General features: G+C 42.3%; 2 protein-coding genes across 5 annotated transcripts in view; both read left to right on the top strand.

The window, feature by feature from the left end:
* The first annotated feature begins 574 nt into the window (after nt 1-574).
* Nucleotides 575-18,094, top strand: LOC111219825 (autism susceptibility gene 2 protein-like). 4 transcript variants are annotated; one of them, XM_022742635.1, is made up of 18 exons: nt 575-2,374; nt 4,666-4,842; nt 5,239-5,265; nt 5,402-5,431; nt 5,702-5,750; nt 7,020-7,374; nt 7,479-7,714; nt 8,117-8,361; nt 8,493-8,537; nt 8,724-8,822; nt 9,192-9,260; nt 9,474-9,512; nt 9,941-10,012; nt 10,185-10,338; nt 10,690-10,770; nt 10,905-10,988; nt 13,891-14,107; nt 15,073-18,094. In XM_022742635.1, exons 1-18 carry the CDS (start codon nt 2,072-2,074, stop codon nt 16,658-16,660), a joined length of 3,870 nt encoding a protein of 1,289 aa, XP_022598356.1. In that variant the 5' UTR covers nt 575-2,071; the 3' UTR covers nt 16,661-18,094. The 4 variants fall into 4 exon arrangements, with proteins under 4 accessions (XP_022598356.1, XP_022598355.1, XP_022598358.1 ...); XM_022742634.1 differs by having other exon boundaries at nt 9,177-9,260; XM_022742637.1 differs by lacking the exon at nt 9,474-9,512.
* A 3,999-nt stretch (nt 18,095-22,093) lies between these two features.
* Nucleotides 22,094-26,384, top strand: part of srcap (Snf2 related CREBBP activator protein) — a 33,170-nt gene continuing 28,879 nt past the window's right edge. The window contains exons 1-4 of the mRNA XM_022742299.1: nt 22,094-22,098; nt 22,354-22,430; nt 22,832-24,567; nt 25,138-26,001. Of these exons, the coding sequence (XP_022598020.1) occupies nt 22,094-22,098; nt 22,354-22,430; nt 22,832-24,567; nt 25,138-26,001 (2,682 nt within the window). The remainder of the gene's footprint in view (nt 22,099-22,353; nt 22,431-22,831; nt 24,568-25,137; nt 26,002-26,384) is intronic.

Here is a 26,384-nt window from a genome sequence, read left to right as displayed (position 1 = left end):
CAATTATTTTTATTATCAGTACATCTGATAGTTATGCGATTTAATAATGGATTACTTAAATGTCAAAAACTATTATGCTCATCATTATACCCTGAGGCCAACTTAACATATTCAAATTGCTTCATTATTTCTGGCCAACCGTCCAAACCAAAAAAGAAAACAGGGAAACTATCAAATATTCACATTTTGAGAAGTTTATACCAGTACATTTTTGATTTAAAAAACAACTTAAATGATTAATCAGTTATAGAATAGTTGCCATTAAATTTCTATCAATCAACTAACCATTTAATCTCTGTAGTGGAGGTTAATAGGGTGCCAACAATAAATGTTTTGGCCCTGCTTGGAAGGGGTGTCCACATACTTTTGGCTATTTGGTGTAAGTTTGACCAAAAATAATGCAAATTTCTAAGGCCTTCTGCAATCGTGTCCCCTGGTTGTTTCTGGCCTTCAGCAACTTGTGTAGTTTTGTTTTTATGACAGGCTATAAAAAAGACATCTGATAGCTGGAAACCTGACAAAGTGGTGAGTACAACAGAGCTGTGGACACACTTTCCACATGGAGGCAGTGTGCACAAGCGGAGCTGCCAACAAGCCAGTTTGATGGGTGAGGAAGAAGAGCGGCGCACACAATGCACTGCACGGCTGACAAGGGTTGTGTCTCCCCGATTTTCACGATAAATTTCCAATTCAGTGGAAACTTGTGAAGGGGCAGCAGCGGAGCCGATCACCTCGTCTCTGTGAGTATTTTCACTCTGGAATCGGTGAGAAAAGGGAATCGTTGAGCGGAAACCTCGGCGAGTGGTCCAACTTCTCCCAAACATTGGATTTACACAGCGAAGGCTGCATGAAGGAGCTGCCCGGCCCAATGGGGGCTTGGCCGACACCCTCGTTTATGGAAATCGACACCGAGGCTTTGATATTTGGGCCTTGAGTTTTTTCTTTATGATGGAGGTGGATGGGAAGAAGAGCTGCGTATGAAGAAGTGAATATTATTATAATACGGGTGATTAGTTGCTTAAAAATCTTTCGTATCCCTCCAGCTTCCTTTAAAATAATTTTGAGATTGTTGTTTAGCCGGCTAACGCTGGCTAGCCGGAGTGCTAACGTTACGTCTTTCTTTTGATGTGATGCGAATTCAACCATTACTATCGGCCATTAACATTTCGACAGCAGGAAAATTTATTCTCTTGGCTGCTGGACATTAGTTAGCTCCACGCCATAGCATCCGGCTTGTCAGATTTTCCAGACACGTTTTAAGAATATAATTGTATTCTTATGTTGCGGGCTGAATATATCGTAATGTTTCGAGTTAGCCGTGTGAGCAAAAAGCTAATTGGCTGGAATCAACACTGAGCTAGCTAGCAGTAGCATTAACAACTAAAACTCAACCAGACAGCTAATTTTACTCCTTAAATGTGGAGTAATTTCAGAAAAAAAACACTTAACGTTTCACATTAACTCGAAATCATGTCACGGCAGCCGTTGTGTTAAATGTGAGATATCTGGGTTATTGGCCTCGCTAACCAGCTAACCGTATCATTTAGCTAATAAATTTGTCAGCGTGTGCAGAAATATAGGAAATCCTACAGTTGTATTGAGCAATGCCAGCGTTGGCGTGATTTTCATTTTGAAATATATCCAGAGGTGACTCGGCCTGTTTTGTCAGCAGCACAACTAGACTTGTCTTTTTTGTTTACATGCGTGTAACTTATGTGGTTGTCGGTTGAATTTCTAGCTAGCTAGCTAACGTTAGCCTTCTCCGAGACACAATCAGCTATGTCCTGACATCTGTGTGTGTGTCGTGGATGATTTAAATTCCAATGTAGATCTAAGTTTAATTGAAATGACACTAAAATTTCGCCGAAAGAAAGGCACAGATGCCAATGGACTGTTGTCAAAGGACGGTAAATAATAGCCACTGGTTTCATTAACGCCATTTTAACAGAGGCTCCCTGCGAGGGCCTGTGTGGTGGTGTTTTATTTGCGGTTCGGTGCCTTCCACCGGACCGGGACTTGAATAAAGTGCCTTTGGTCTCACTGGAGTTACAAAAGGAGGCGCCGTTTGAACATGGAGGGCCCGAGCCGAAGCACTGGATTCAGGCAGAGCCGACGGTCCCGTTCTCAGCGCGACAGGGAGCGGCGGAGGAGGAGAGTGGACCTGGCCGAGGAGAGGGCCACATCCCTGTCCTCAGGCTCAGACCGGGAGGCTTGTGGGACGAACAGTGTCCTGGGTCCTGGTGGGAGAGAATGTCGGCCCGGTTTTGGGAGACACAGGCCTCCACGCCGGAGGAAGAGAGAGTCTGTGTCCTGTGAGGAAGACATCATTGATGGTTTCGCTATTGCGAGCTTCATCAGCTTGGAGGCACTGGAGGTAAATGTCTAGATGTTACATTTTTACACCCAGCCATCAGCTGTCATCCATTAAACAGCTTTTATTCTCCACATTTAGTGTAAACAAAGTGATGGATGACACTAAAATGTTGCTTGGTAGGATTTGGCACATTCCTCTCCTTTATTTAAACTGATCGGCATGTATAGAGCAGCAGGAATTTAAACCTAGATTTTAAGTCCTCTTTCCTCCTCTCCATCACGTCAAATGATACCTTCTTCCCTCCAACCAAAGGTGTGAAAAGGCTGCAGATTGAACTCCTCAACTCTGACACCATTACTTGCTTGGAAAAAGCACTCCTCTCAGGCCAAACCCAAACCCCAAGGCATCCCTCTGATGGGTTCTGGAGAGGCCTCAATTATTCATGTTCTAATTCTGTTAGGTGTTGATGAGCTGCCAAATGGCTTTTCAGAAAAAGAAATGGAAAAATACATGACCATAATTGTGTATTAACTCTAACCCCTCAACAGCAGTGATGGTTGTGTTTTGTCTGTACTTGGACCCGGGCTCTTCATCTAATACTTATCATTCCTAACTTGCTCAGATCAATTGACTATCCATCAAAACGGGGCAGGGAACTAAAGTCACATGTGGATTCCAGGATCAGCATTTGGTTGATGTGAAGTGTCCACCGTGCATTTAGAGCTTTAATACACATACATGTGGCTTATGTTGGCATGGAAACACATTTGGCATGCTGATGAAGTAAAAAATAATCTCTAATATTAGTTAATCAGCCTTCAGGGTACTGATGGTATCTGCATTTGACCTCGACATCAGGATGGGAAACCAAATTATTTGCCCATAGGTTATGTTCCAAAACTGCCTATTTACACACACATACAGATCCACTGTTGTCCACTTGATTTTACAGTCAAATGAATCAGAGTGCCAATGGTTGGTTATTATCTGAAACTGCTAATAGAAAAAACGTAAACACTACAAGCTTGAATTTACAGGTGATTGCTGGTGGAATGTGTCAATTTCCTTTCAAAAATTTTTAATTTCCTGCCTGAATTTATTAATAATGGTAATTGCCTGCAGTTAAGATAATTTATTTAAGAAATGAACAGTTCCGCTTGTCTCTCTTTTCTTCTCTGTTTAATGCTGGTTGGAGACTGTTGTGTTTTTTGTATTGCAGCATCATGAAATGTAATAAAGATTTAAATCATAAACAAAAAAAGAAATGAACAGTTCCACCAGTTTGACGGACAGGCTGTGGTGACCTTCATGTTGACCTTTCAAGCTGAATTTTTATTTATTTTTCATTCCCTTTTCTATAGCTTTTCTTTATCTTATAATAACACAAACTTCAAAACGATGAAACATTCAATCAAACCCATGTACTTAAAAGAATAATGAGTCTGACAATATGTGGTGGGTCGTTTGGAGTGTACCTATTCTTTTTTTTTTTCTTTTTTTTTAATGCATCTAACTGTCTACTGGAATGAAACCTATATAGTATTTTGGAATATATGCAGCACCTTGTAATTTCAAGATATTATTATATTGGATTGCCCTTGTTTTATGCATTGAAATTGTGTTAATTTGTACCCATACCTTTTAACTTAATACAAATAATCCCATTTTCCTGATGGCTTAGAAGAAACAAGTTGTACGGGTTCTCAACCTTTTTAGATTGTGGCCTTTTATAACCAAGAAGCTCCTACTTGTAACACACTGATTATGTCTATAAGCTATTTAATGAAATAGTGATACTTCCTTTCTTTTGGCAAAAAAAAAACAAAAAAAAAACTTTTTGGGTTCCTGAAGAGGCAATACTTTCCTGTATTTCACCAGAAAAAGCACAAGGGGGGCGGGGGTTTGTACAACTGATATGCTTTTTCTTCCTCTTTCATAACTTGTCAGTCATCTCACAATTTCTCACATTTATCTTTTGACCTGCTGGGGACAATGATCAGAAATATGGGAAACTGGGAATACACTGCATCCTACTCGAATATCTTTGTCTTTTTGGTGGACACAATATTAGAAACACCTTTTTTTTTAAAAAAAAAAATTAAAAAAAATCTTAAAACAGCCATATAATCGAGGCTACTAACAAACAGGCGAAGTCATATGGCCATGCAGGCTGCATTACATCATTCGTGTTTCTATTTTTGCGTCCACTAAGTAGAAACTGTGCAGAAATGAGGTCTGTCAGGACATTAATCAACATGCAACTAGCCTATGGTCTTTGGCCTCAGGCGTACACATTCATGCTTTTTGCTAGACATGTAAACAGATTTTTTTTTTTTTTTCCTCTTTATCAGATGGACTGCTCACTGAAGCCCAGTCAGCGCACTGATATGCTGGGAAGGAGGAACAAGGGGAAGAGAGGGCCAGAGGAGAATGGTGGAGGGCCACTGTCAGAGCCGGAAGAAGGAGCCCCACACAGCTACTCCAGCAGCTGCTGGAACAAGAGTAGAAATAAGAGAAGAAAGATAGAGGTGAACTGATATAGCTATGACTGATGAGATGCAATGTTTTCTTGTAATCTTCATCTTGTCATGTTAGATGTTGAGCTAATTCTTAATCAAATAGCTGTGTTTACATTTCTTTAGTGCCGCTGGCCTGTATATCCTCTCATTGGAAATAGTCTAGTTAAACTGGTTTGCACACACCCTGTTGCAAAAATTTTAACAACACCCATCAATCAAGGGTTTTTCTTTTTTATGAAGCAGTGCAGAGTGATTCCAATCAACCAGGAAAGATACATTTATGTAAACATATTTGACATTTTTTGATGCTTAATCACAGTAGATTACATATTTTATCCCTTTAGCCACATTTTAAAACTTAATTGAAAACAACTGGAGCTAACAATATTGATTATTATTTTTTAGGGACACCCTTTGGAGACTGGCTACATTGTAAGTTTCTCTTCCGATTCTGTGCTGAATGTGATGTTCTCACGTTGTTGTGTATTATTTCGACAAATGGCTTTTAAAACTGCACATTGCCCGAAAGTTTGCCTGAATGTTTTTTTTTTTCCCTGTCTTCTTTTAGTGTGACACTGAGAGTGATACAGGAGACAAGGTGTGTACTGCTTTCTTGTAATTTAATGAGTACTAATTGCTGCCTTTTCTTATTAGTTAATGAATGCATGGCATTTAAAACAGTATTGCTGACAGACAGTATTAATAAATGGCAAAAGTTTCTATAAGTCAGTAGTCCTACAACAGACTCACATTTTCCATCTTGATGAAGTATAATAATTTATTAATACTGGTAATTGATATATTGATTTTCATTGAGTATAGATAGAGCATAATTCTAATGAAATTGTTTCTTTTTGTCTATCTCCAGGCTTCTGACAATGACATGGATCGAGTGTTCACAGTCACCACTACAAAAGGTATGAGAAATAAAAACTTTTTTTTTTTTTCTGCTGCTTCACATTCATGAAATGATGAAATGATGTGTCAATCAATGGGCCCTCGCATGGCTATATATAGATCTCGACAGAAAATTAGAAAAGTAGCCAGTCTTTGTTTTTATTCTTGTGTCATTACATTTTGATTCAAAGTTGTGCTAGCTGCGGCACCAATTTTAGTCAATCTTAAAATTACAGAGGCATTCAGCAGAATGGTGTAGAATGACATGATGTGCAATGAAAGATGAATTGTTTGGTATTCCATGGGGTTGATTTAGCATATAATGACTTGAGTTTCTGTGCCTCAGCCTACATTCTTATTGAGAAGACATTTATGCAAATACCGGAAACGGTAACATCTTTGCTCTTATTGCACTATGACACGAAAAAGGACCGGGAATGTCTTTACTGTTCCAACCCTGCGATCCAGCTCAGGCCAGGTCCAAATTATGTTCAGACTAATCAGGTTTGGTAGGAACCTGTTCATTTGTCTTGGGTCTGTGTATCAGTATGTCTAGTGCCCATGTTGATTCAATCAGGACTGATCGTGTAGTGTGGTATAATCATCCCAGGTCACTGCTCATTAATGCTCAATGTTGTTGTTTTCTCTCCTGCTGGGTCTGTTGTGGTCAACCATGTTTTGGATGGACAGTTACTTTTTCTCCCGCTACATGTTACAATACTGCATCTCAGGCTTTCCATACATACAGATACATACTGAGTATTGATCTGATTCAGTGCTCTATTTTCCCTAAATTTAAAAACAACCACTGATTGTATGAACTTGTTTGGATCATTTTTGTGAAAAGTAACATGAGGTCAGATGTGGCACTAAAAATTAAGTCGACAGCTTGCTGTGACTTAATGTAGGGGAAACACTGGACTTTATAATAACAGTGATAAACAAACACATCCTGTGATACTTAGTCCCCTTAATAATGTCAGTTATGGCCTCAGTACTGACCCATCAGTTCAGTAAACCCCTAATTTTGGATTTGGTTATTATCCTTGGGTCTTACTGTCCTCCGGTCAGAGTGTCTCCATCTCGCTCTCTTTTTTTTGTTTTTGTAATTAATTTATGCAGATTGAATATTTTGGACCTGTGAAGATCTCTATCACTAAGCTTGATTTCATGCTTTGGGTTTGGGTTCCCTCTTTGTACATGCTGTATTTCTTTCCCTCGCTCCTGTTACTCTACATTGTATAATGTGAAGTAAAGGCAAAATGCTGACCCATCATTCTCTTCTTTAGTTGTGGAGCCTGCCCCCTCAAACATGGGCACATCCATGGGCAAAAGCTGCCCTTCTCTACCGGCCCGCTGCGGTGGTGTCTCACGGTTCATGGTGACCCCGCGAGTATCTGGCCTGGAGCGAAGTCAGGAGAAAAGCCTGGAGCCGCATTTCCCAGAGCCTGTTTCTTCTTCTACCTCTTCTGCCTCCTTCTGCCTGCCTTCCCATTCCCCGGTCACAGCCTCAGGCACGGTCCCCAGGCCTAACCCGATGACCAGTAATGGCAGCCGCCACAACGGCAGCCCCCCGCTCTCCAAACACAAGTCCTTCCTCACTCTGCCTGGACGATCTCACTCCATCTACAACATCAACAACAGGTATGAAACTTACATCGTAGTAATTTTTGATTAAAGTTTTACTATTATTTTCGTGTCTTAGAAAACATGATTCATGTTTCTTACTTACGTTTTCTCCCTTTCAGGAGCAGCACCCCAGTCAAACCTCCACCATCTGCTTCATCTGTTGCGTCTTCCTCATCCTCCATGCGCCCTCCGACTCCCTCCACCAGTGTGTCGCTGCCCCACAATAGGGGCTCAGGATCCTCAGGGCCCCTCCGACCCCCATCCCGAGCCAGCTCCGGGGCCCTGTACACGTCCTCACCTGGCCTGCCTCCCCCTCCACCTCTGCTACAAGGTCCTGCCCACTCAGCAGCAGCAGGTACGCTCAACCAGAAAGAATGCTACTTTTCACTGCTGTTACAGTCTCTTGGTCGTTAAGCTGTTCATGAGAACACTGTGACTAATGTGATACTAAAATAGACTAAACCCAGACTTCCTCTGGTGGTTGTCTGGGGTGTTGAGGAAGTTGTGTATTGATGGACTGAGATCTGATCAGACTCGGCACAGAAAGTACTGCATTCTTTGTATAAAGTAGAGGCTGCATGCTTGACTGTGTTGTATTTGGAGACTGGATAAGCAGCACCTTAGAAAATCACAAATCTGTTAGTTATTAGTAGTCATAGTCTGTCAAATTAACCCTAGCAAGTGTTGAAAGTACACCATAATGTTTCAACACGATTGCTGCATCAGAGCTTAAACTCCCACTTCATGAATTCACCAGAGCGCGAGGGCAGACGCAGCGTCCCAGGGGCTGAAAATAATGCAGCAACTGCGGGTCGCTCCACTCCGGGTGGTCCATCAGCATCGAGCTCGGCACCGGGTTCATCGGGCCGGACGTCTCAGAACCAGCCGAGCATCCAGCCACTGGCCTTCCAGTTCCATCAGCACAACCACCAGCACCAACACACGCACACGCACCAACACTTCACGCCCTTCCTGCACCCCACAGCTACTGCACCGCCTCTGGTGAGATGCTCTCTGCTGTTATGCTGAACATCTGTGTCGTACTTAAAATTCCTGTGTGGCTGGAATGTGGACCATATTCTGTTATTTTTTTTTTTAGATGTTTTAACCCACGCACTGCCTTTGTCTTTTAGTTTGATAAGTATCCAGGCAAAATGGACGGGCTGTACCGACACCCTGTGAGTATCTTGTGTCATCTTACTGATTTATATAAGTGGTGATCATTTACAGATTAAACCATAAAGGCTGGGAGTACATTTCAGGTCCTTAGACACTTGAAACAATACATTTTAATAAACTTATTTTATTATTTATACTGTTAAATGGTCAATTACTCATATAAATGTTTGTTTGTGTCATGGCAGTTCTTCCCACAATACCCGCCGCCCTCAGTGCCAAGTATCCAGCCTGTGATTCCTCCCACCGGGCCTTTCAGCTCCTTGCAAGGAGCATTTCAGCCAAAGGTGGGAATAACTCTCTCTATGCCTTTGTATTACATAGTCCTTGGTGCCCACTAGATGTCATTTTGTCAGGGCACATGGTACATGTCTCAACATTGACCAAAGTGACAGCTGGGTTCATTTGATCACCCACACTGAAAGATGAAAGCAGATATAAATAAGGAGCATGTTTGATAACAGTTATGAGTCGTGGGGAGGGGTGATTTATTGAGGAGCTCTGACCCTCATACAGCAGGTGTGCCGCACATGAAAAGTAGCACTGGAAAAGTAAAGAGTAATGTCAGATGTTAATCAGTGATCAGTTGTAGGCCTGTAGATCAGTAGGTTGTGGCTGATGTGTTGTGCTGTGTTTGACAGCCTCTTGTCCCTCAGGGAACGGGTCCTGATATATCTGCACGACTTGGGGTTGTGCCTCACCACCTGCAGCCCAAGGACCCCAGGGTAAGGACAGTATGCTTACTTTCAACCTGTTTGCATCATCCCTCCAATCATGTTGTTTTCTTTACACGAAAATATGCTGATGAGGAAAGCCAGTTTAGGCTAGGATGTGCTGCAACATGGGCCTAGTCAGTGCAGTAAAGAGTGCAAAACTATTTCTGATGAAGAGTGAGACATGATGATTAAAAGTGGTTTTACACTTCTGTTCTCTTGTAGCTAACTGATCCATTTGGGACATCGTTGAAAGTCAGTAATGTAAGCAAAAACAGATGTTTTTGAATCCCTTGGCTCCTTAAAACCTTCAGCCTGTTTTACTTTCTCACTGCTTCACTCACTCTTTGCACTAATCTCACTTGTAATCTTGACTGCTACTGGTCTATTCTCTGCCCTTGCACACCCAGTTAGATATTTCAGACCCAGAAATGACCCCAGTTATAATGTATGTGGTTACTTATGCATGACTTTTTTTATATTCCCAAACTTATACTGAGCCCTGGCAAGTAACTTTATCTCCAGCTGGAAACCCCAATCTTGTGGAGAGGCTAGACAAGATATTTCTGAACACAACGAAGGACATCTGACTCTGTGTGCAAAGGCTTTCAAGTTGTACATGCAAGATTCATGGAATAACATAGTAAACTCCTGTGATTTTTTTTTTTTTTTTTTTTTTTTGTGCTGTGCAGAAACCAGGAAAATGGTGTGCTATGCATGTATATGTGGCCTGGATGATTCTAAGCCATCAGAAAAAAGTAAAGGTATGTTTTTTTTAATTAAATTCCTGTGTTGTAATTTTCCTAAAAGTATATTTCACTTGTCACAAGCAGTTTTATTCCAGTGAGATGTTCAGAGTAGATAGAGGAAGGTTTAAATAGAAAGTGTCGTGACCCCTTAAAATGCCAAGTTAACTTTTCTGCCCACATCTTTCAGCTGATGCAGGCTGATCCTCACAAGTTGGACTTCCGCAATGACCTGCTGGCCCGTCTTCCTGGAGCTGGGGGACTTGGCCCCTTGGGGCCCATAGGAGGAGCCCTTCCTCCCACTCATGACCTGACCAGACCTCCCAGTCTGTTCTCAGCTACAGGTGCATGTCTAAACATTTTTGTCTCTAAAGAACAGCTGACAGAATGTGAGTTTATTGTTGATTTGACAGCTTGAAGACAAAAAGATTCAAGCTGTGTGGCCTGTTTTTTTTCCTTAGTTTTGTGTTTTAGCATTTCACTCCTTCACATGTATTTTTTATTTATTTATTTTTTCACTGAACTTGTCGATGCCTTCTACCTGTCATAATCTTTCCGATTTGTCCGTTCCTCACATCCCTGTAGTTTGACAGCTCCTGTAGCATTGCTATCCAAATCACAGCATGAAATGTGTGAGGAGCTTGATTTGATTACTCATGACATTGTTTTGTTTTACTACAACTTCTCTCCCTCAGGTGCAGTCAATCCGTCCTCAGCTCAGTTCATCTCTCCATCAACGCCCCACTCCTCTTTCCTCGCACCAACTGCACACTTGGGTAAGAGCAACTTAAAAAGACACATCATCAAATCAATGAAAAATCAACTGTGTATTTATTTAATTGTAATAGAAATATAATGTGATTTGTATCAACACAGCATTTTTTACTGTTTATCTGCCTGTGTGTTACAGATCCGTACGGCCGATCCCCACCTTTCACCCCGCTGGGCGCTCTGGGTTCTGGTGCCTTTGGAGGACTTGGGAGCCCAACACTGGGTCAGTCTCACAGCATCTCTAGTCTTGAAACACGAGACTTAAGGATAGACTCAAATCTTTTAAATACTGTCACCACGTGTGTGTCGTGTATGTTGAGAGACAACTCAACACTTCCCCACACTTACGTATATACAGTTTATACAGCCGATACGGTTCAGACACTGAAATGCAATCCTTTAAGTCTAGTTTGAGTAACAGATTGATGCATCTCAGATGGCTAAACACTGAGACAAGATTTTACAGCTCTGGTAGCAATTGTTTTATCTTTCATTATGAGAGTCAGAAGTTTAACAGTAGAAATACTCCGTTGACATTACAGAGTAATTTACCAGGAGTATGCGCTTGCATATATATGATTTGCCACTGCAACATCTTGCTGGATGGTTTCACCTTCCTGCCAAAGTTGAGCCACGTTCCACTTTTTTGCCGCACATTCATGCGTTTTATTGTTTTTTGTTTTTTTTTTTTCTTTACTGTATTTTGCTGGAGCTCCCTGCATTGGTGCCCCTGCTGTGTCACTGGACTGGCCTCTGTCAGTTGAATAAAGGGGCCGAATTTCTTTCTCACAGGGCTAATGTCAGCCTTATTGCTTGGTGTAATCATTCCTTGAAGTGATCCCTTCCTAATGCAACTCCACTTAAGAAATTGGGGACAGACTCGACCGTCCTCCTTCAGTTTAAAAATGCATTTGTAAAGTTCAGCTGAAGCGAACATGAGGCTTCAGCAGTCTGAGTCACTGAAATCAAGTGGGTATCTTTATCCTACAAGTGTTGTGTAGATTTCTTGCTGATGTTGTTGTGCCGGCAACAAACCTAGATGCAGATACTAGGCGATCTCTCCCTGCAGCGACTCAGCAAGGAAATGCTGTCCAGGGAAGCTCACAGAAGGAAATTGTACTGTAAGGCTGTAACTTTAGACGATATTTGCTCTGTCTGGCTAACACAGACAGCTGATTAGTTTCCTCATTAGTTTCAGCTTAAATTAGAAATACATTTTTGCTTGGAATACTGTGGATTTTGTCCGTCATCTTTTACAGTGTAGCCGCAGGTCAAATGAAGAAATCCCATCATGGCCAGTGGAGATGGGAGGTATAATTACACCAACCAGTAAATCAACTCATATGTGGCATATGAGTGTTGCATGTAGACAGACTTTTAAAAAGCCAAACCTGTCCTTTACGTTCTGCTACTTTTCTCTGTCTTTATGGTAGATACTGTATACACCCATGTGAATGAGCTTGTAAGGTTGTAATTAAAACTTGATTTGATAATTGGAACTTAAAAAAAATTGACTGGTTGGCTTCAATATAGTGAGAGGATAGAGAGTGTGTGGGTGGAGAATAATATCACATCTTAATATCACAAAGGACAGTTGCTTAACAGCATTAGAAGAAGACAAAATAACACAGCTACTGTGGCTTTACTTTATTTTTAAGTCCTTGTAAAGGTGAGGTGTTAAATGGAAGCTAATTCTGTCACACATTCAGTCACCAGCTGATCTGCATTTGTGATTATGGGCTGTAAAACTGTTAGAAGTATTGAAAACAGGAACTGGGGAGATGCTTGCTTCAAAGAAACTGCTAAAATTCCATGGTAGCGTGCCATCCTCATGAGAAGGTCAATGATTGTAGCGGCTACCGTCCTCTCAAGCCATTATTAACCCACAATTCACCATGTGGAAGGAAAGCAAAACTACTAACAGTTTCTGTTTCTTTTCAGTCTTCTCAGAAGTTTCTGACTAACTGTCAAACAATTAGAGCAGATACTTTCACGAACTGATATCTGGTTCTGATAAAAGCCTACAGTCATAAATGCATATTGAAGCTGTAACACAGCCTCTGATATATATATTTCCCCCTCCCTGCCTTTATTGCTACAGCGCAGCTTTGATCTAGGCCTGGGTTTTTGTTTTTGTTTTTTTTTTTTTTTAATCGCAAAGAACTCCTTGTGCCACTATATGTAATTGAGGTTTGGTCGTTTAACTACAGTTACATTGCTGAGTATAAACCACATCAGGTGTATAACATTATCTAACATAAACAACCACGTAAGAACTCTGTCTAAATATATGCAATACAAAATTAACTTAAATAGTATGAAATTAGGAATCTGACCGACTTTTTATTCTTCAGACATGATTTGGTCCAACAAAAAGTTTTAAGATGAAATGCCCAGCCCTACTTCCTGTCTCAGCAGGTGAAACTTGTCTTAACTTTGGCCGAGGCGTTTGTTTGTCATCACTCTCTGCTTTTCTCTCCTCTTAATGCTTTTCTCTCCTGTCTCATAGCACAGCTACAGCTCAGCTGTTACTGTCAGAGACATGCTGTGAATGGCTGTGCTGGCCTTTGTCATTGATATACAAGTACAAGGTTGGATGCATCAATATGAGTAGCCAAGAAGACTGGAAGAAGTCCAAATAAACATGAAAGCATGGATTTAGACATCTCTGTCAAATTGGAAAAAACTCATGGTTTATTGGGAGGTTGTCCCATCGTTTAGTTGCGTTTGACGACTAGACTAAGCTGGGGGCGATCACTCATTAAGGAGCCCAGTGCTAAAACACATCAGTTAAAGGGTTTCAAGAGGTTTGATCATTTAGCAACTTGTTTTGATTAAGATTTCTGTTGTATATGCTGTAAAAGAGGTCGTTCAAATAATACAAACACGTTTAGTGTTGTACTTTTGTTGTTTAGGTTTGTTACTTAAGTGTTTTTACTTGTGTTAACTTGAAAAAACTGTGGCTTAATATTAGAAGCTAACGACAAAACCTACTGTGAAACGTTTTTTTTTTTTTTTCTTCACAAGATGGGAATAGCAGCTTTATGAAATATTTTATTTGAAAGCTTTAAGGTAAAAATGGTTTACATCCCTTTTTTAACGATAAATGTCTTTTTGGTCTGCAGCGGGCTCCATGTTTGGCCCTAAAGACACACCAGCCACTGTGGTCGGGGGCTTGTCCACCCCCAACCATCACGACGCGTGGAACCGTCTACACGGCGGCCCATCTGGGTTCCCCGTTGGTCCCAACTGGGTTAAAGGCTTGGATAAGAGGGACGAGAGGGACAGAGGGAAAGATGGAGAGAGGCGGGACATCCCCCACATCAAAGATGAAAAGGACAGGTATGACATTCAGCTGATTTTAATGTTTAAGATTTAAAGGAATAGCTTTGATTTCTTTTTCTTTTTTTTCTTTTTTTTTACACAAGGTGGTGTTTGTAAGCGATCAGTACCCACATTACTCCAGGCAGTCCTGTGGTCACAGATTTCCCACTAAGATATGGACATGTTAGGTGAAAATGAACCATGGAGACAAGCTAATAAAACACATAAAATAGATTTAACCCAACAGGATACAACAACAATTTCCCCTCATATCTCTATATCAGATGTGATGAAAGTGAAATACTGGGCATTTTTAGTAAAGCTTGGATGATCAATGCATCTTTTATACATTGACTGTGCTTGAATTTTAGGGCTGCAACTATTGATTTATTTCTGAATTGTTTTGTCTATACAATAATCACAAATATGAAGGTGGTGAAAAATGTCGGAGCCTTAGGTGGTGATTTCAAATTTTGTCAGACCAACTGTCCAAAACCCAAAGATATCCAGTGTTCTATCAGATAAGACAGAAATACACAAAACTGACTTTAAACGATTCATTTATTATCAGAATAGTTGCAGATTAGTTTTGTCAGTTGACTAATAGAAAAATAAAGTAATTAATAATTAAGCTCTAAGGCAATTATAAATTAACATACATGTAATGTGTTGAGATTTATTGAAAGAGAGATGCATGTGTGGACGGCTATGACTGGTTTGAAAACTGCAATTTAGGAGCACCTGTGTTGATATAAAAAATTTTTAAGAACTGAATTGTGTTGATTAAATGTTTTCTAATTGCTTTAAATTTGCCGTGCTCTGAACTTTAGACCGGGGATTATTTATTTATTAACCTTCTTGATTTTTGGTTTTTGTGCGTAGGATAAAAGGACTACATCTGTAATTTTGTTTACACTCTTTAAGTTGAATCTTGGACATTTTATGTTTTTTATGATGCAACTTTTTTGCGCTTGGTTTCACAGAGACAATATGCTGTATGGCCGACAACCTGTGAGAATGTCTCCGGTTGGCCCTCCCTTCAAGCCCCGCAGTAGCACCCCAGTCTCCCACATTAATGGCCACAACAGTGTCCTGGGGCCGAGCAGTGGGCCTATTGAGGACCTGACACGCAGCTTAAGTAGAGACAGAGACCGTGAGCGAGACAGAGAGGGGGACAAGAGGCCACTGCCAACAGTGTCTTCACGAGCACCTCCTCTTGGCTCTTCGTCTTTAGTAGCAGACAGGGACAGACCACGGTCTTCCTCATCTTCTGTTCTCACTACTCCCCCTCCCTCCAATCGCTCCGCCCCATCTCCTTTGGACCTTTACCCCCGCCCAATGGCCCCAACAGCACATAGCCTCCACAACGAACCCTCACACTCCCAAAGAGACAGCAACCTCCCTGCTTCCTCCGCAGCTTCTGCCTCCATCACCTCTTTGTCTCAGGCCAGGAAGCCTGACCGGACCACAACACCCATCTCCAAACCGCCCATGCCCTTCCCCCCAGTTAAAGTCAAAGAGGAGCGGAAAGAGGAGCCGGAGCACATCCCCATATCCTTGCCTCCCCCAGCGCCCAACCACAGTTTTGACCGGCCCAACAGTCATCCACACCACCATAGATCTGGTACCCCTTCCTCCTCTTTATCACTGACTCCCACTCCTGGTGTTCCCCTCCCACCACCCACTCCAAACCCTCCTTCCCACCAACACCTATCCCTGCTGGACCGCTCAAGAGCCATTGAAGCGTACCTAGGAAGCACGGCAGGAGCTGCAGGGCTGGTGATGGGTTCAGGAGAACGTTTTACCCATGGTCCACCCCAAGGACCATCACAGGGCCCTCATAGCTTCACCTGGGACCCCTGGAGGGAGCTGGCAGCTCAGCAGCAACATCACCATCGTAGGGAGGCATTGGCACTTCGGTCAGACCCTCATCTAGCCCTGCGATCCGATCCACATCTGGCCCGGCTGCTCCAGCATCAGCGTCTTCTGGAAGCAGAGAGGGTTGCGGCTGTAGCAGCTGCAGCAGCAGCAGCGGCCGCCCCTCACCACCCTCCGTCTTCTACCTCTTCTGCCCCCACCTCTGCTGTCCGCCAGGAGTTCGGCCTAATGGCCCATCATTTTGACCGCCCTCATCAGCTCGGACCCCCAGGAGGAGGACTGATGGATGAGGAGCAGCGTGCCCAGATCCTGAGGGAAGACTTTGAGCGGGCTCGCTTCTTTGGAATGCACCCACACCTCCCCGCTGGCTCTCACCTCTCAAGCCCCTCTCATGCTGCTACTGCCGCTCACCTGGAGCAGCTCCACCCTGGCCTTCTCTCCCACCAGCTTCCCCCAGGAGCCTCTGCTGCTTCTCAGCACCATGCGGGCCTCTACTCCCGTCTAGCTCCACTAAACCCACACCACATGTCCAACGGCCTCCTGGCAAAGACCCCTGCAGGCTTGCTGCCAGTAGGGGCACCGCCTCCACTCATTCCGTCCATCACCAGCCGATCGTCCACACCTCCCCGCAGACTTGGAGGGCAAGGGGAGCTGGCACTGTACAGTGCCCACAAAGATGGAGAGTCCAGATAGTACAGGGACAACACTGGAGGAGATTCAGGGACATGTCAGGATCACTGTGCTGCTCTCAACCTGCCCCCTTTTCCTCTTGCAGACTACTAAACCCTGCCCTCCCAGTTACACAACCGAACCAGCTGCAGTCCCCCACCAAAGAGGGGTAACAAGACTGGCTGGAGGTGATGGTAGGGAGGGAAATGCAAGACTCATCAGTGTGATTTGGAATATGCCCAATGGTTCTATCAGTGCAATTTAAAGGTACATGGTTTCTGTGCATCCTTGGTGTATTTTTATTTTATACTGGCTGTTGGTTATTACAGTACTCACTTTCGAAAGCTGTAAGAAGAGGCAGAGGACAGCTTTTTTCATTTGTCAGGTGAATTAAGATCCATGCTTTTAAAAGCAAGCCTTTTCCGGCTGGATTGGAAATGACTTCCAGAGGGATGTGCGCTTTGAGAACAAGTCAAGGGTTCATCCTCAGCTTGGTTAACTCATGGGATATTGTAAAGCCCTCCTCTACATAAATCAAGCCTGATATTGGGTATTGTGGATGAGGGTTTTTAGAAATACAGTCGTAAAGTGGTGCTTTCTGTTCTGTCTTTGTGTCTTTTTGTCATTGTGAAAAGACAGATTACTGATGAGACCATTTAATGAAGATCAGTAAGCATCGTACCTCAGTTTCCTGCTTTACCCAAAAATCTAACCCCAAACCCTCAGCTTCACTGATAATGAGATTCAACCTTTTTTGGCTTGTTTTTTGTTTTCAAAGGATGAATGGCAAAATGAACTGTGCTACACTGTGTGAGTGAACACAGTATTTTAGAGCTTCCTGTAACTGTTTCCCAGTCTCCTCTTGACTATACGAGCAGGACCAGATTATAGTAGTCTAGAGAAATTGCCTTTGTAATTATTATTCTTAACATTAATTATCTTCTATAATAATAAATATATTCACTGTTATGTTATTTGTCATTGTTTCGGGTATCAACCAGTACTCTCTCCCCAGGTAGTAATATGTTTCAAATCATGCAAAAGACAAAGCAGAAGGCTTGCTTCACAGAAAACTTTTTAATGCTTGTGAACATTAAGCCTTATCGATTGCAACCTCTGGCCTCTTCAAGGATCTCATCTGTGACTTTATTATGCTGAGAGGGAGGTTTGCCTGTGTGTCACTGGTTGTGTGCTATATCCATTTGGGACTATGGGAGCCTTGTACATTGAACTGTCGAGTTGTTTCATCAACAAAAATAAGTTATATACATGGATAAGTGGGACATCTGCTGAAGAACTGAAAAAAAAAATAAAAGGACTTGTGTCAAAAGACAACTAGACAGTGGGTATCCTGAGAGGGAAAAGACTGGGTCGATTATTTTAATATGACCATTTTATACCTTTCAAACCCCTCCCCTAGAGACCACAAAGATTAATTATTAAATGAATTGTTGTTTACTCTGTTGTGTGGGTCTTTTGTTCTGAATCTTTAAAAGCAACTAACAAATATTTTTCTTATGGGTTAATCTGCTGATCAGTTATTCCATTAACTGTTTGGTGTATAGATTGTATTTTTCTTTTTTCTTTTTTTTTTTTTTTTTTTTTTAAATCAAAAGGGAAAATGTCTGTCACAATTTCTTAGAGTCCAGTTGACATATTTAGAATCCAAAGGCCAAATATATCAGAGAAGAGTATGAAAACAAGCATATTTTACATTTTAGGAGCTATGGCCGTGGAATTTGGGGGTTTTTATTTTTAAAAATGGCCATTCATTTTGTTTTAGCTTTATTAAATGTGATATTTTATACTTAATATCTCAGTTGAGCTGCTTCCTTTTACACAGTGTGACAGATTATCATTGACACTTGAATTTCCCCTTGGGATGAAGTAAGTATCCATTATCCAAACAGACCACAAAGAAAATCTGAAGCAACTGTTACCGTAACAATCCTACTAGGGCTACAATTTATTTATTTTTATTTTTTTTATGATTGATTAACCTGAAAATTATTTTGATTTATCATTAATGTGATCTGTAAAGTGTGAGAAAATAGTGAAAATGCCACTTAGAGTGTCCTTGAGCCCAAGTTGATGGTGTAAAATTGCATGTTTTATCTGACTAACTGAAGACATTCAGTTTACTATCATGTAGGACAAAAGAATAAGAAGAGAAGCTGGAACCAGCAAATGTTTGTCATTTTGCTTTAAAAATGGCTGAGGTAATGAATCTATTATTAAAATAGATAATTAAATTTTCTATGATTGACTAATCAAATTTGAAATTGACTATTGTTTTAGCTCCAAGTCATACATTTTAAAGGAAATGAACAGGAAATATTCCACTTACTTCCCCTGGGTTTTATTAAGAATAAGGAGGTTTTACATAATCTAATGTCCAGATCCTTTGATCCTAAATTTGTCCAAAAGCATAATTTGTGGCTTCATTAAAATGACAAAATGGCATCTTGAGTTATCTGACCAACAGTCCAAAACACAAAGATATTCATTTACTGTCTTGTATGGAAAGGAAAAGCCTTAAATCCTCACATCTGAGAATCTGGAACCAGCAAATGTCTGCCATTTTTGCTTTAAAAAAAAAAATCTTATTATTAAATTATTAATAAAAGTGATTTATTATCATAATAGTGAATTTTCTGTTGATAATTAATCAACTAATGTTTCAGGTCTATATCCTGACATGGAATTAAAAAAAGTATTATACCTATTCACCATGGGTTTTACCTACAATAAAGAGGTTTACATATCATAATGCCTCAAATGTTCAGGTCCTTTGAACATAAAACACAACATAACTTATACCTAGATGAATCACCATCTCTTAGTCACTCAATGATCAAACGAAATGACTACAAAAACTACTGATATATCTGGTACAGAATGACGCGTAAAGACATGACTTGTAAACAATCATGTTAAAATAATTCGAGCGATTTAAAAAATGTTAATCTAAAAGTGGAAATAAGATGATTACAATTACAATATTTTATTGTTGGCCTTTATTGTGCCTGTGACAAAGAAGAAAAATATTACTTATTCATAGTTTTACGCTAACAAAGGTCGGTAAATAACGTACAAATAGTCAGAAATATCAAAATTTCAAGTGGCGCGCTTGTCCATATCTCGCGAGATTTCCCGGTGTTCAGTACTTTGTCAGCAGCAGCGATCCTCCACCATTTCGCTGCGTAAAGTCTCCTCCCCGCGACCGCTACATTCTGCGCCGAAACCCAGTCTCTCCCGGTCCGTATTTTAACTTCTTCCCACAGACCTAGTGGTACCTCGTTGGGTACCGGGAGAAAGTTTGGATTATTGGCATTACGGATTGAGTGCGATTTTACGTGGATGACGACTCCTTCAACGAGAATTTAGTAAAAGAAAATTGGTCGGAAATTTCAGGTAGGTGGGAACTTAAGATGGCGGCCTTGAGAGGGAGGGGGGCAAGGAGGAAGTAACGGGGGTACTTGAGGGGGGCTCAGACGGACGGCGGGACACAATCAGACTGCATTTCACTTGGTGGTATATTTTGAATGGACTGTATTGCAATTTGTAGACACTACACTGAACCAAGACAGGGCGGCGAAATAGAAGTTCACAACAACAATTTAAACTGCGTTTAGCGAAATAAATTGCGATTAAAGTACCATTTCCTTGCAGTCGCTTCTAAAGAGCCAGTCTTGGTGGGACAGTGCGGGTCCCCCTAAATCCCCCGTGTAATCATTGCAAAATTTATATGGAACTTTGGAACATTGTTTAATTGCCTTTTTGTATATTTGGATAGAAATTAATAGTTGTTAGGGCTTGTATTTTAATATTTTTAAACTAATTTATTTTCGTTAAAAGAGATTTGACCCCACGCAATGACGTCACGAGTGATTGTCCCCCTCTGTAGTGCATGCAGAAGCGGGTTTTAATGCAACTTTTCGGGTGTTTTTGTCTCCCTGTGAAGTAACTTGGCAAATGTGTCGGCATAAATATACAGGCTCCTTTACAAGCCGGAGCATTACATAACTGCGGGTGGGATGTGGCGCTTGCGCATCAAATGAACGCACCCTACTACTAACTCTTCCAGCTTGCTAGTTAGCAGCAGTGCCACCCAAGCAGTGTTATTGTGGGAGCTAACGTTAGCTAGCTAACCACACTAGCCAAACCGGTGTTGTGTTGAAATACGTTCCCTCATCGATTAGTTTTTCCCCTTTACCACAACCTAAACCTTGGTTTATCCCTGTCTCTACCGAGTCGCTTTTTGCGATGCTTATAACCTCAAGACAACCTTACCCTAATCCTGAAACAGTTACCTGTCCGGCGCCTAACCAATAACCTAATCTAACGTAACCCTAACCACACAGGGCAACGGTTCAGGGGACACTATTCAAGGGGGAAACAGACTTCGACGTAACACCGGTAACGTTAGGCGTTAACGTTAACCAGTTAACTGTGTGGCTTTTATTAAAAAACGATCCAATTACCACTCTGGTAGGAATGAAAAGTCGATTCATATTTCATCTTTTCATCCACGCAGCCGCTGCACACATGACTACTGCAGAAAGATTTATTTTCTCAAGGTAGACAATTACCCACAAGTCCAAGAAGGCTACCACCAGCTACAATGAATAAAATGTACATTTACGAGAACATAAAATGAATGACTGGAGGCCCGCGCGTTTGGTCACCGGCTTTTAGCTTGAGAGCGCATGTTGCAGAATTCCTAACACCTTCCTGTGGGCGACTGCAGCAAATGCAACTTGGAGCTGGCTACCGTTTAATGCAGCTTCATGGAGTAATTTTTTATTACTGCTGCAAGATAACCCACTCAAACACGGCCACATACACCAGCTACAGTCCTAGCACAAGTTGACTAGCCTAGCTCCCTGAGTGTTGCTGTTGCTGCTTCTTATCTCGTGACGTGACATGCTACTCATCGTCCTACACATTGTAATATATTTGTTTACTAATTGCATATCTAATTAAATTCATTCTAGCTTTAAATCCTTTATTGTGAAAGTCACTGTTATTATCCTCGTAACTGCAGCATTGGATGAAGTATTCAAATCCCTTACTTGAGTAGAAGTATGTAAATATAATCTGGGAAATAAACTTGAGGCATTAAAAGTAAAAGTACTCAATGCAGAAAAATCCCCCCTGTGACTGTTATATATTATGAGATTATGATTACACATGCACAGGACTTCATTATTGTAGTTGGTTGAGGTGGAGGTAATAACTATTTTGCAAAGGACTGCAACAAATCATTGTTTTCATTATGAATTAATCTCCCAATCATTTTCTTGATTAATTGATGAATTGCTTGTTTTGTAAAAGTTCTGAAAATGGTGACAATTATCTTGAGCCTAAAGTGATATGTCCCAATGCTTTGTTTTGTCTGTAATTTGAAATATTTATATATATTTATAACAAAGCATCACATTTTATAATAAATTCATGGGGTTTGTTAGCAAAATCTTTATTTGCAAAACAACTTGTAACTAAAGCTGTCATTAAAAGTACAGTATTTCCTTGCAAAATGCAGTGGCATGAAAAGAAATTACAAAGTAAAAGTACTTAAATTCAGTACTTTAGTAAATGTACTTAGTTTCGTTCCAAAACTGCATAGTTTTGTATTGTGGCAAGTTCAGTACTTAAATAGCTCACTTGATTTCAATAATGAAGTTACCATTCTGTTCTTTTTTTCTCTCCCTCAGAATATGTGGAGGGGACCCTAATTTCAGCATCCTGGAAGTAGAAAGCACAGAAGATCTGTGTCTCACACCACAGACAGGTGAGAAGTTTTTGCTTTGCACATGTGTCTGGTCAGTTCTGAATGTAACATTATGTCCAATGTTTGGTGATGACTTGCTTATTTTTTTTCTTTAACTTTAAGTTGAGTATTTGCTATAAAAATGATGTTGACCTAGAACTAGATGTGTGCTGTGCCTCCATGTCTTTTGTAAGACAGTGAGTCGATGGCTGGTAGGCGGTGAGGAGAATACAATGTCCTGTATATGAATTAAAAAAGAAACAAAAAAGCATACAGCAACATCACTGTGACTACCCACCTTTCCTCCTAAAGATTTATTTATTTGTGCTGAGTTACTTTTTCATGTCCCTGTTCGTTTTTAGTGTTTCAATAAATTACCCACTTTGTCCAGACACTTTGTTAACAACATGTTTCACCTGCAGGTGCAGTGTGTAGCCGGGGCATCACAGAGGAAGGAAGCTCTGGGGAGGAGGCGGTGCGGCAGCGTGCCTCTCCGGCTGTGGATTTGCTGGGTGGCAACCCCCAGGCTGCACAGAATGTGGCTGGGGAGTCACCTCGGCATGCCCCGCAGCCGGTCGCAGCTGCCCCCCGCCCAGTCCCTCCGTTCACCAATCCGTCCACTGTGCCATTGCCGGAGAGCAACGACTCAGCATTCCTCGGCATGGAGAACGACCCTCCAACATCGTTGCCTGAGACTCTCCCGATCAGAAGCAACTCTAAGGACAGTGTCTCAGAAGAAGTCCCAGCTGAGGAGAGCGTTTCCGAAGTTGTTGGAGTTGCGAGATCCTCGCCAACATCCCTCACCGAGGACTGTAGTTCCTCTGCTGAGATGCAAAGGCTTCCAGCTCCCCTTTGTCCTCCTCTCTCCTCAGATACACAGATCGACAGCACAGTGCAAAAGTTGCAATACGGGTCACAAACTGATAAAGAGAAAAGGCACTCAAACAGTGAGACGAACGAGATTCAGCCACTTGCAGAAGGTGCTGGACTTGTGGTTATTGCGGGGACAAAGGAGAAACAGTCCGTCAGTTTGGAATATAAACCAGAAACTGAAACGAACATGGAACTTGCTGAAAAAGAGCAGAGAGGCGAAAATATTTTCCCACAACCCCCATCTCAAATCTGTTTCACAACCTCATCTCCTGTCCCACAATCAGGTGTTGATTTTGAACTCCAAGACAGCACAGAACATGGGGTTGTGGAGCAGTCTGACAGGGACTCTCTTGTCCACGCAAATCAAGGCAGCCATATACCTCCGTCAGGTGCTGCGTGGCAAGCAGGTGGTCACCAGGACTCAAAATCATCTCCGCTCCCCGTACCCTCCTCTGACAGTAGTGAGATTAAACAAACTGACCTGTCACAAACACAGCCTAACATCATCAAGGAGATCTCAAATGATGCCAGAGAATCTCAGACAGCAAATTCTTTGGAGTCAGTTGAGACATTTGAGGATGTTAAAGTGCTTGTTGAAACTTCTCACAGAGAAACACAACCTCCCCCAGCTGAAATACTTGAGACCACAAAGGCAAGAGAAACACTTCACGGATTATACACTTTTGGAAACGAAAGCTCAGCGTCCAGCGACACAGCTGGCGACATCCAGAGGAGCTGTGATCGCCTCGAAGGAGAGCAGGTGGAGAGTAGCACAAGGGAAGAACAAACTGACGCCTCCTCATCTGACTTCACAATGCTGCCAGAGTGCTCTTCCACGCAGCAGAGTTCCCCAAAACCCTGCGCTGCTCCTCCTCTGTTTGACACAGGCATAGTTGTCTCACTGCAGGCGGGGCAGGTGGTTGAAACATCTCATCCCTCCGATCAACTCACCACAACAGAAACGTCGCTGGTTGCTGAACTTGCAGAGGCTCAAGAAATCGTGGTTGTCAGGGAGGAGGCTCACATCAGCGAGGAGTGGTCCGGCATGCACCTGAATCAGAGTTACCTGCTACAACGAGAGGACGGTAGCGTCTGTGAAGCTGCCATCGTTAACGAACTTTCTACTGGAGAACCAAAGCTGTACGAAGAGCGGGTTCAGTCAGATATGGAGTTAGTCTCACAACCGGTGGAGGTGTACGAGTTTTGCGGCCTGGTGGAGGAGGTTGCTGAGGAAACGGTGTGTGCCACTAGTAGTGCACAGATGCCTCACTCTCCGGGATACGAGGTGAACCTATTCAACGCGTTACTAGAAAATTCTGATGAGTATACTGTCAAACAGGACCTAGAACTGCACCTTGGACCATCTATTCACACAATAAGTGAAAGCGACACTGTCATCATTTCCCAGCAGCCCTTGCCTTCATCACAGGATGCAAATGAAATGCAAGCTAACAATACTTCTCATAATTTATCCATACAGAACACGAGGGTAGCTGCTGTCGGACAGCATTTGGTATTAGACGCTAACCAAGCTGTTCAAGTGGCAAACTCGAGTGAGGTTTGTTTAGTTGAAGTAGCTGCTGTTACATCTGACTCATTCACTGTTGAAGAGACAGGCGCCAGTGCACAAATTGTGACAACTTGTTCACAGGTCAGTGCAGCAGTCTCAGACCAAACAGAGGTGAGTGATTCTTTTGTAATTCAAACAGCTCCCCAAAAACAGGAAGCAGAAGCAACAGCTGGTTCATTATCTCTCATATCCCCAGTGGTAACTGGCGAGGACATAGGGATGCAATTGTCCGATGTTGTTTCAGTGCACGTTTCTCATGTAGAAAAACAGCCCTCCCTAATTCAGACCCCAGGAGTCACTGTTGTAAGTGCCACAAAGCCTGAGGCCTGTGTTTCTTCACTTGAAGGGACCAAAGAAACCCCCGCTTTGACAGAGACTCCATCCCAGAATATTCAGAATGTTGCCGTGCCCACAGAAACCAACCCAGGCGCTTTCCGCACCACTCTTTCCTCTAGTATTATAAATCCAAAGCTGCTCCTTCTCAAACCGGGAGAAACTCCTCCCCTGAAACACCCACCCTCCCATTTGGCACAGGTGTCCAAGCAACAGAATGCGGCCGGCAAGCTGGCCAATGCCCACAGCTCTTGGCCTGGCACAATGTCTGAGGAGTGCCTTCCCCAAACTGTCTCAGCAGCAGACTCTTTATGTGCGTCTGTGGCTCTTAGCAGCCAGAAAGATCAGGTGCAGTGCTCCGTCAGTAAAAATTCAGTGACGGCGGCGGTGCCTGTAAAGGTGCAGCAGCCTACGATGAGCGGTAACATCACACCTGCGTCTGTCACCCCCACAAGTAAATCTGATAAAGAGGCCTTAACCGTTACTAAAACTTCAGCAAGTGAAGCCGTGTCCCAAGATGTTGTCGCACCCACCAACGCCACCCCACCTACAACCCCTGACACCCTTCACGTGCTCACAACGTCTGTGGAAGGGGACAGTGCAACATCCACCAGTCCCAATAACCCCACCAGCCAACCTGACTCCCTCTACGCGGAGGACGAGAGTGAGGACATGGAGCAGGATGAGCCCGCGGGAGAAACGGAGGCTCAGGAAGTCACTTCAGGACAGGTTAGCAGTCCAGAGGAAGGCAGCGACGACGAACCCGACGCTGACAAAACAGAAAGCGAAATAACCACTCCCAGCTCGTCACACAAGGTATTTTCAATGAAGAATGTGGGATATCTGTTTATTAATTGATTTTTATCCAAAACTGAGAGAGCTATAGAGTGGGACAGAAAGAGGGAAGAAAGTTTTGGCAGCATTGTGGCTCCAGAGGCGGGAAAACAATAGATATGGATTTGAAAATTGGTCTAAGCATCATGAGAAGTAAAGCTAAAGAACATGACATAGTGAATCATTGAATCATTTTAGCAGCTCATAGCAGATATAGCGGCTCCATTAAACGCGCAGAGATGAAGCGTGGTGTTGATAGTAGTGGTATGGTAGTGATGATCTAGTGTTGATAAATGTAAAATCTGTACCAGGGCGTCTTGTCAACTCTGATTAAGATGACACTAAAATGTTTTTACTAGCTGTTC

The sequence above is a fragment of the Seriola dumerili genome, unplaced genomic scaffold (genome assembly GCF_002260705.1).
Source record: "Seriola dumerili isolate Sdu_G_001 unplaced genomic scaffold, Sdu_1.0 BDQW01000068.1, whole genome shotgun sequence".
NCBI lineage: Eukaryota > Metazoa > Chordata > Actinopteri > Carangiformes > Carangidae > Seriola > Seriola dumerili.
This window is presented reverse-complemented; position numbering and strand designations above follow the sequence as displayed.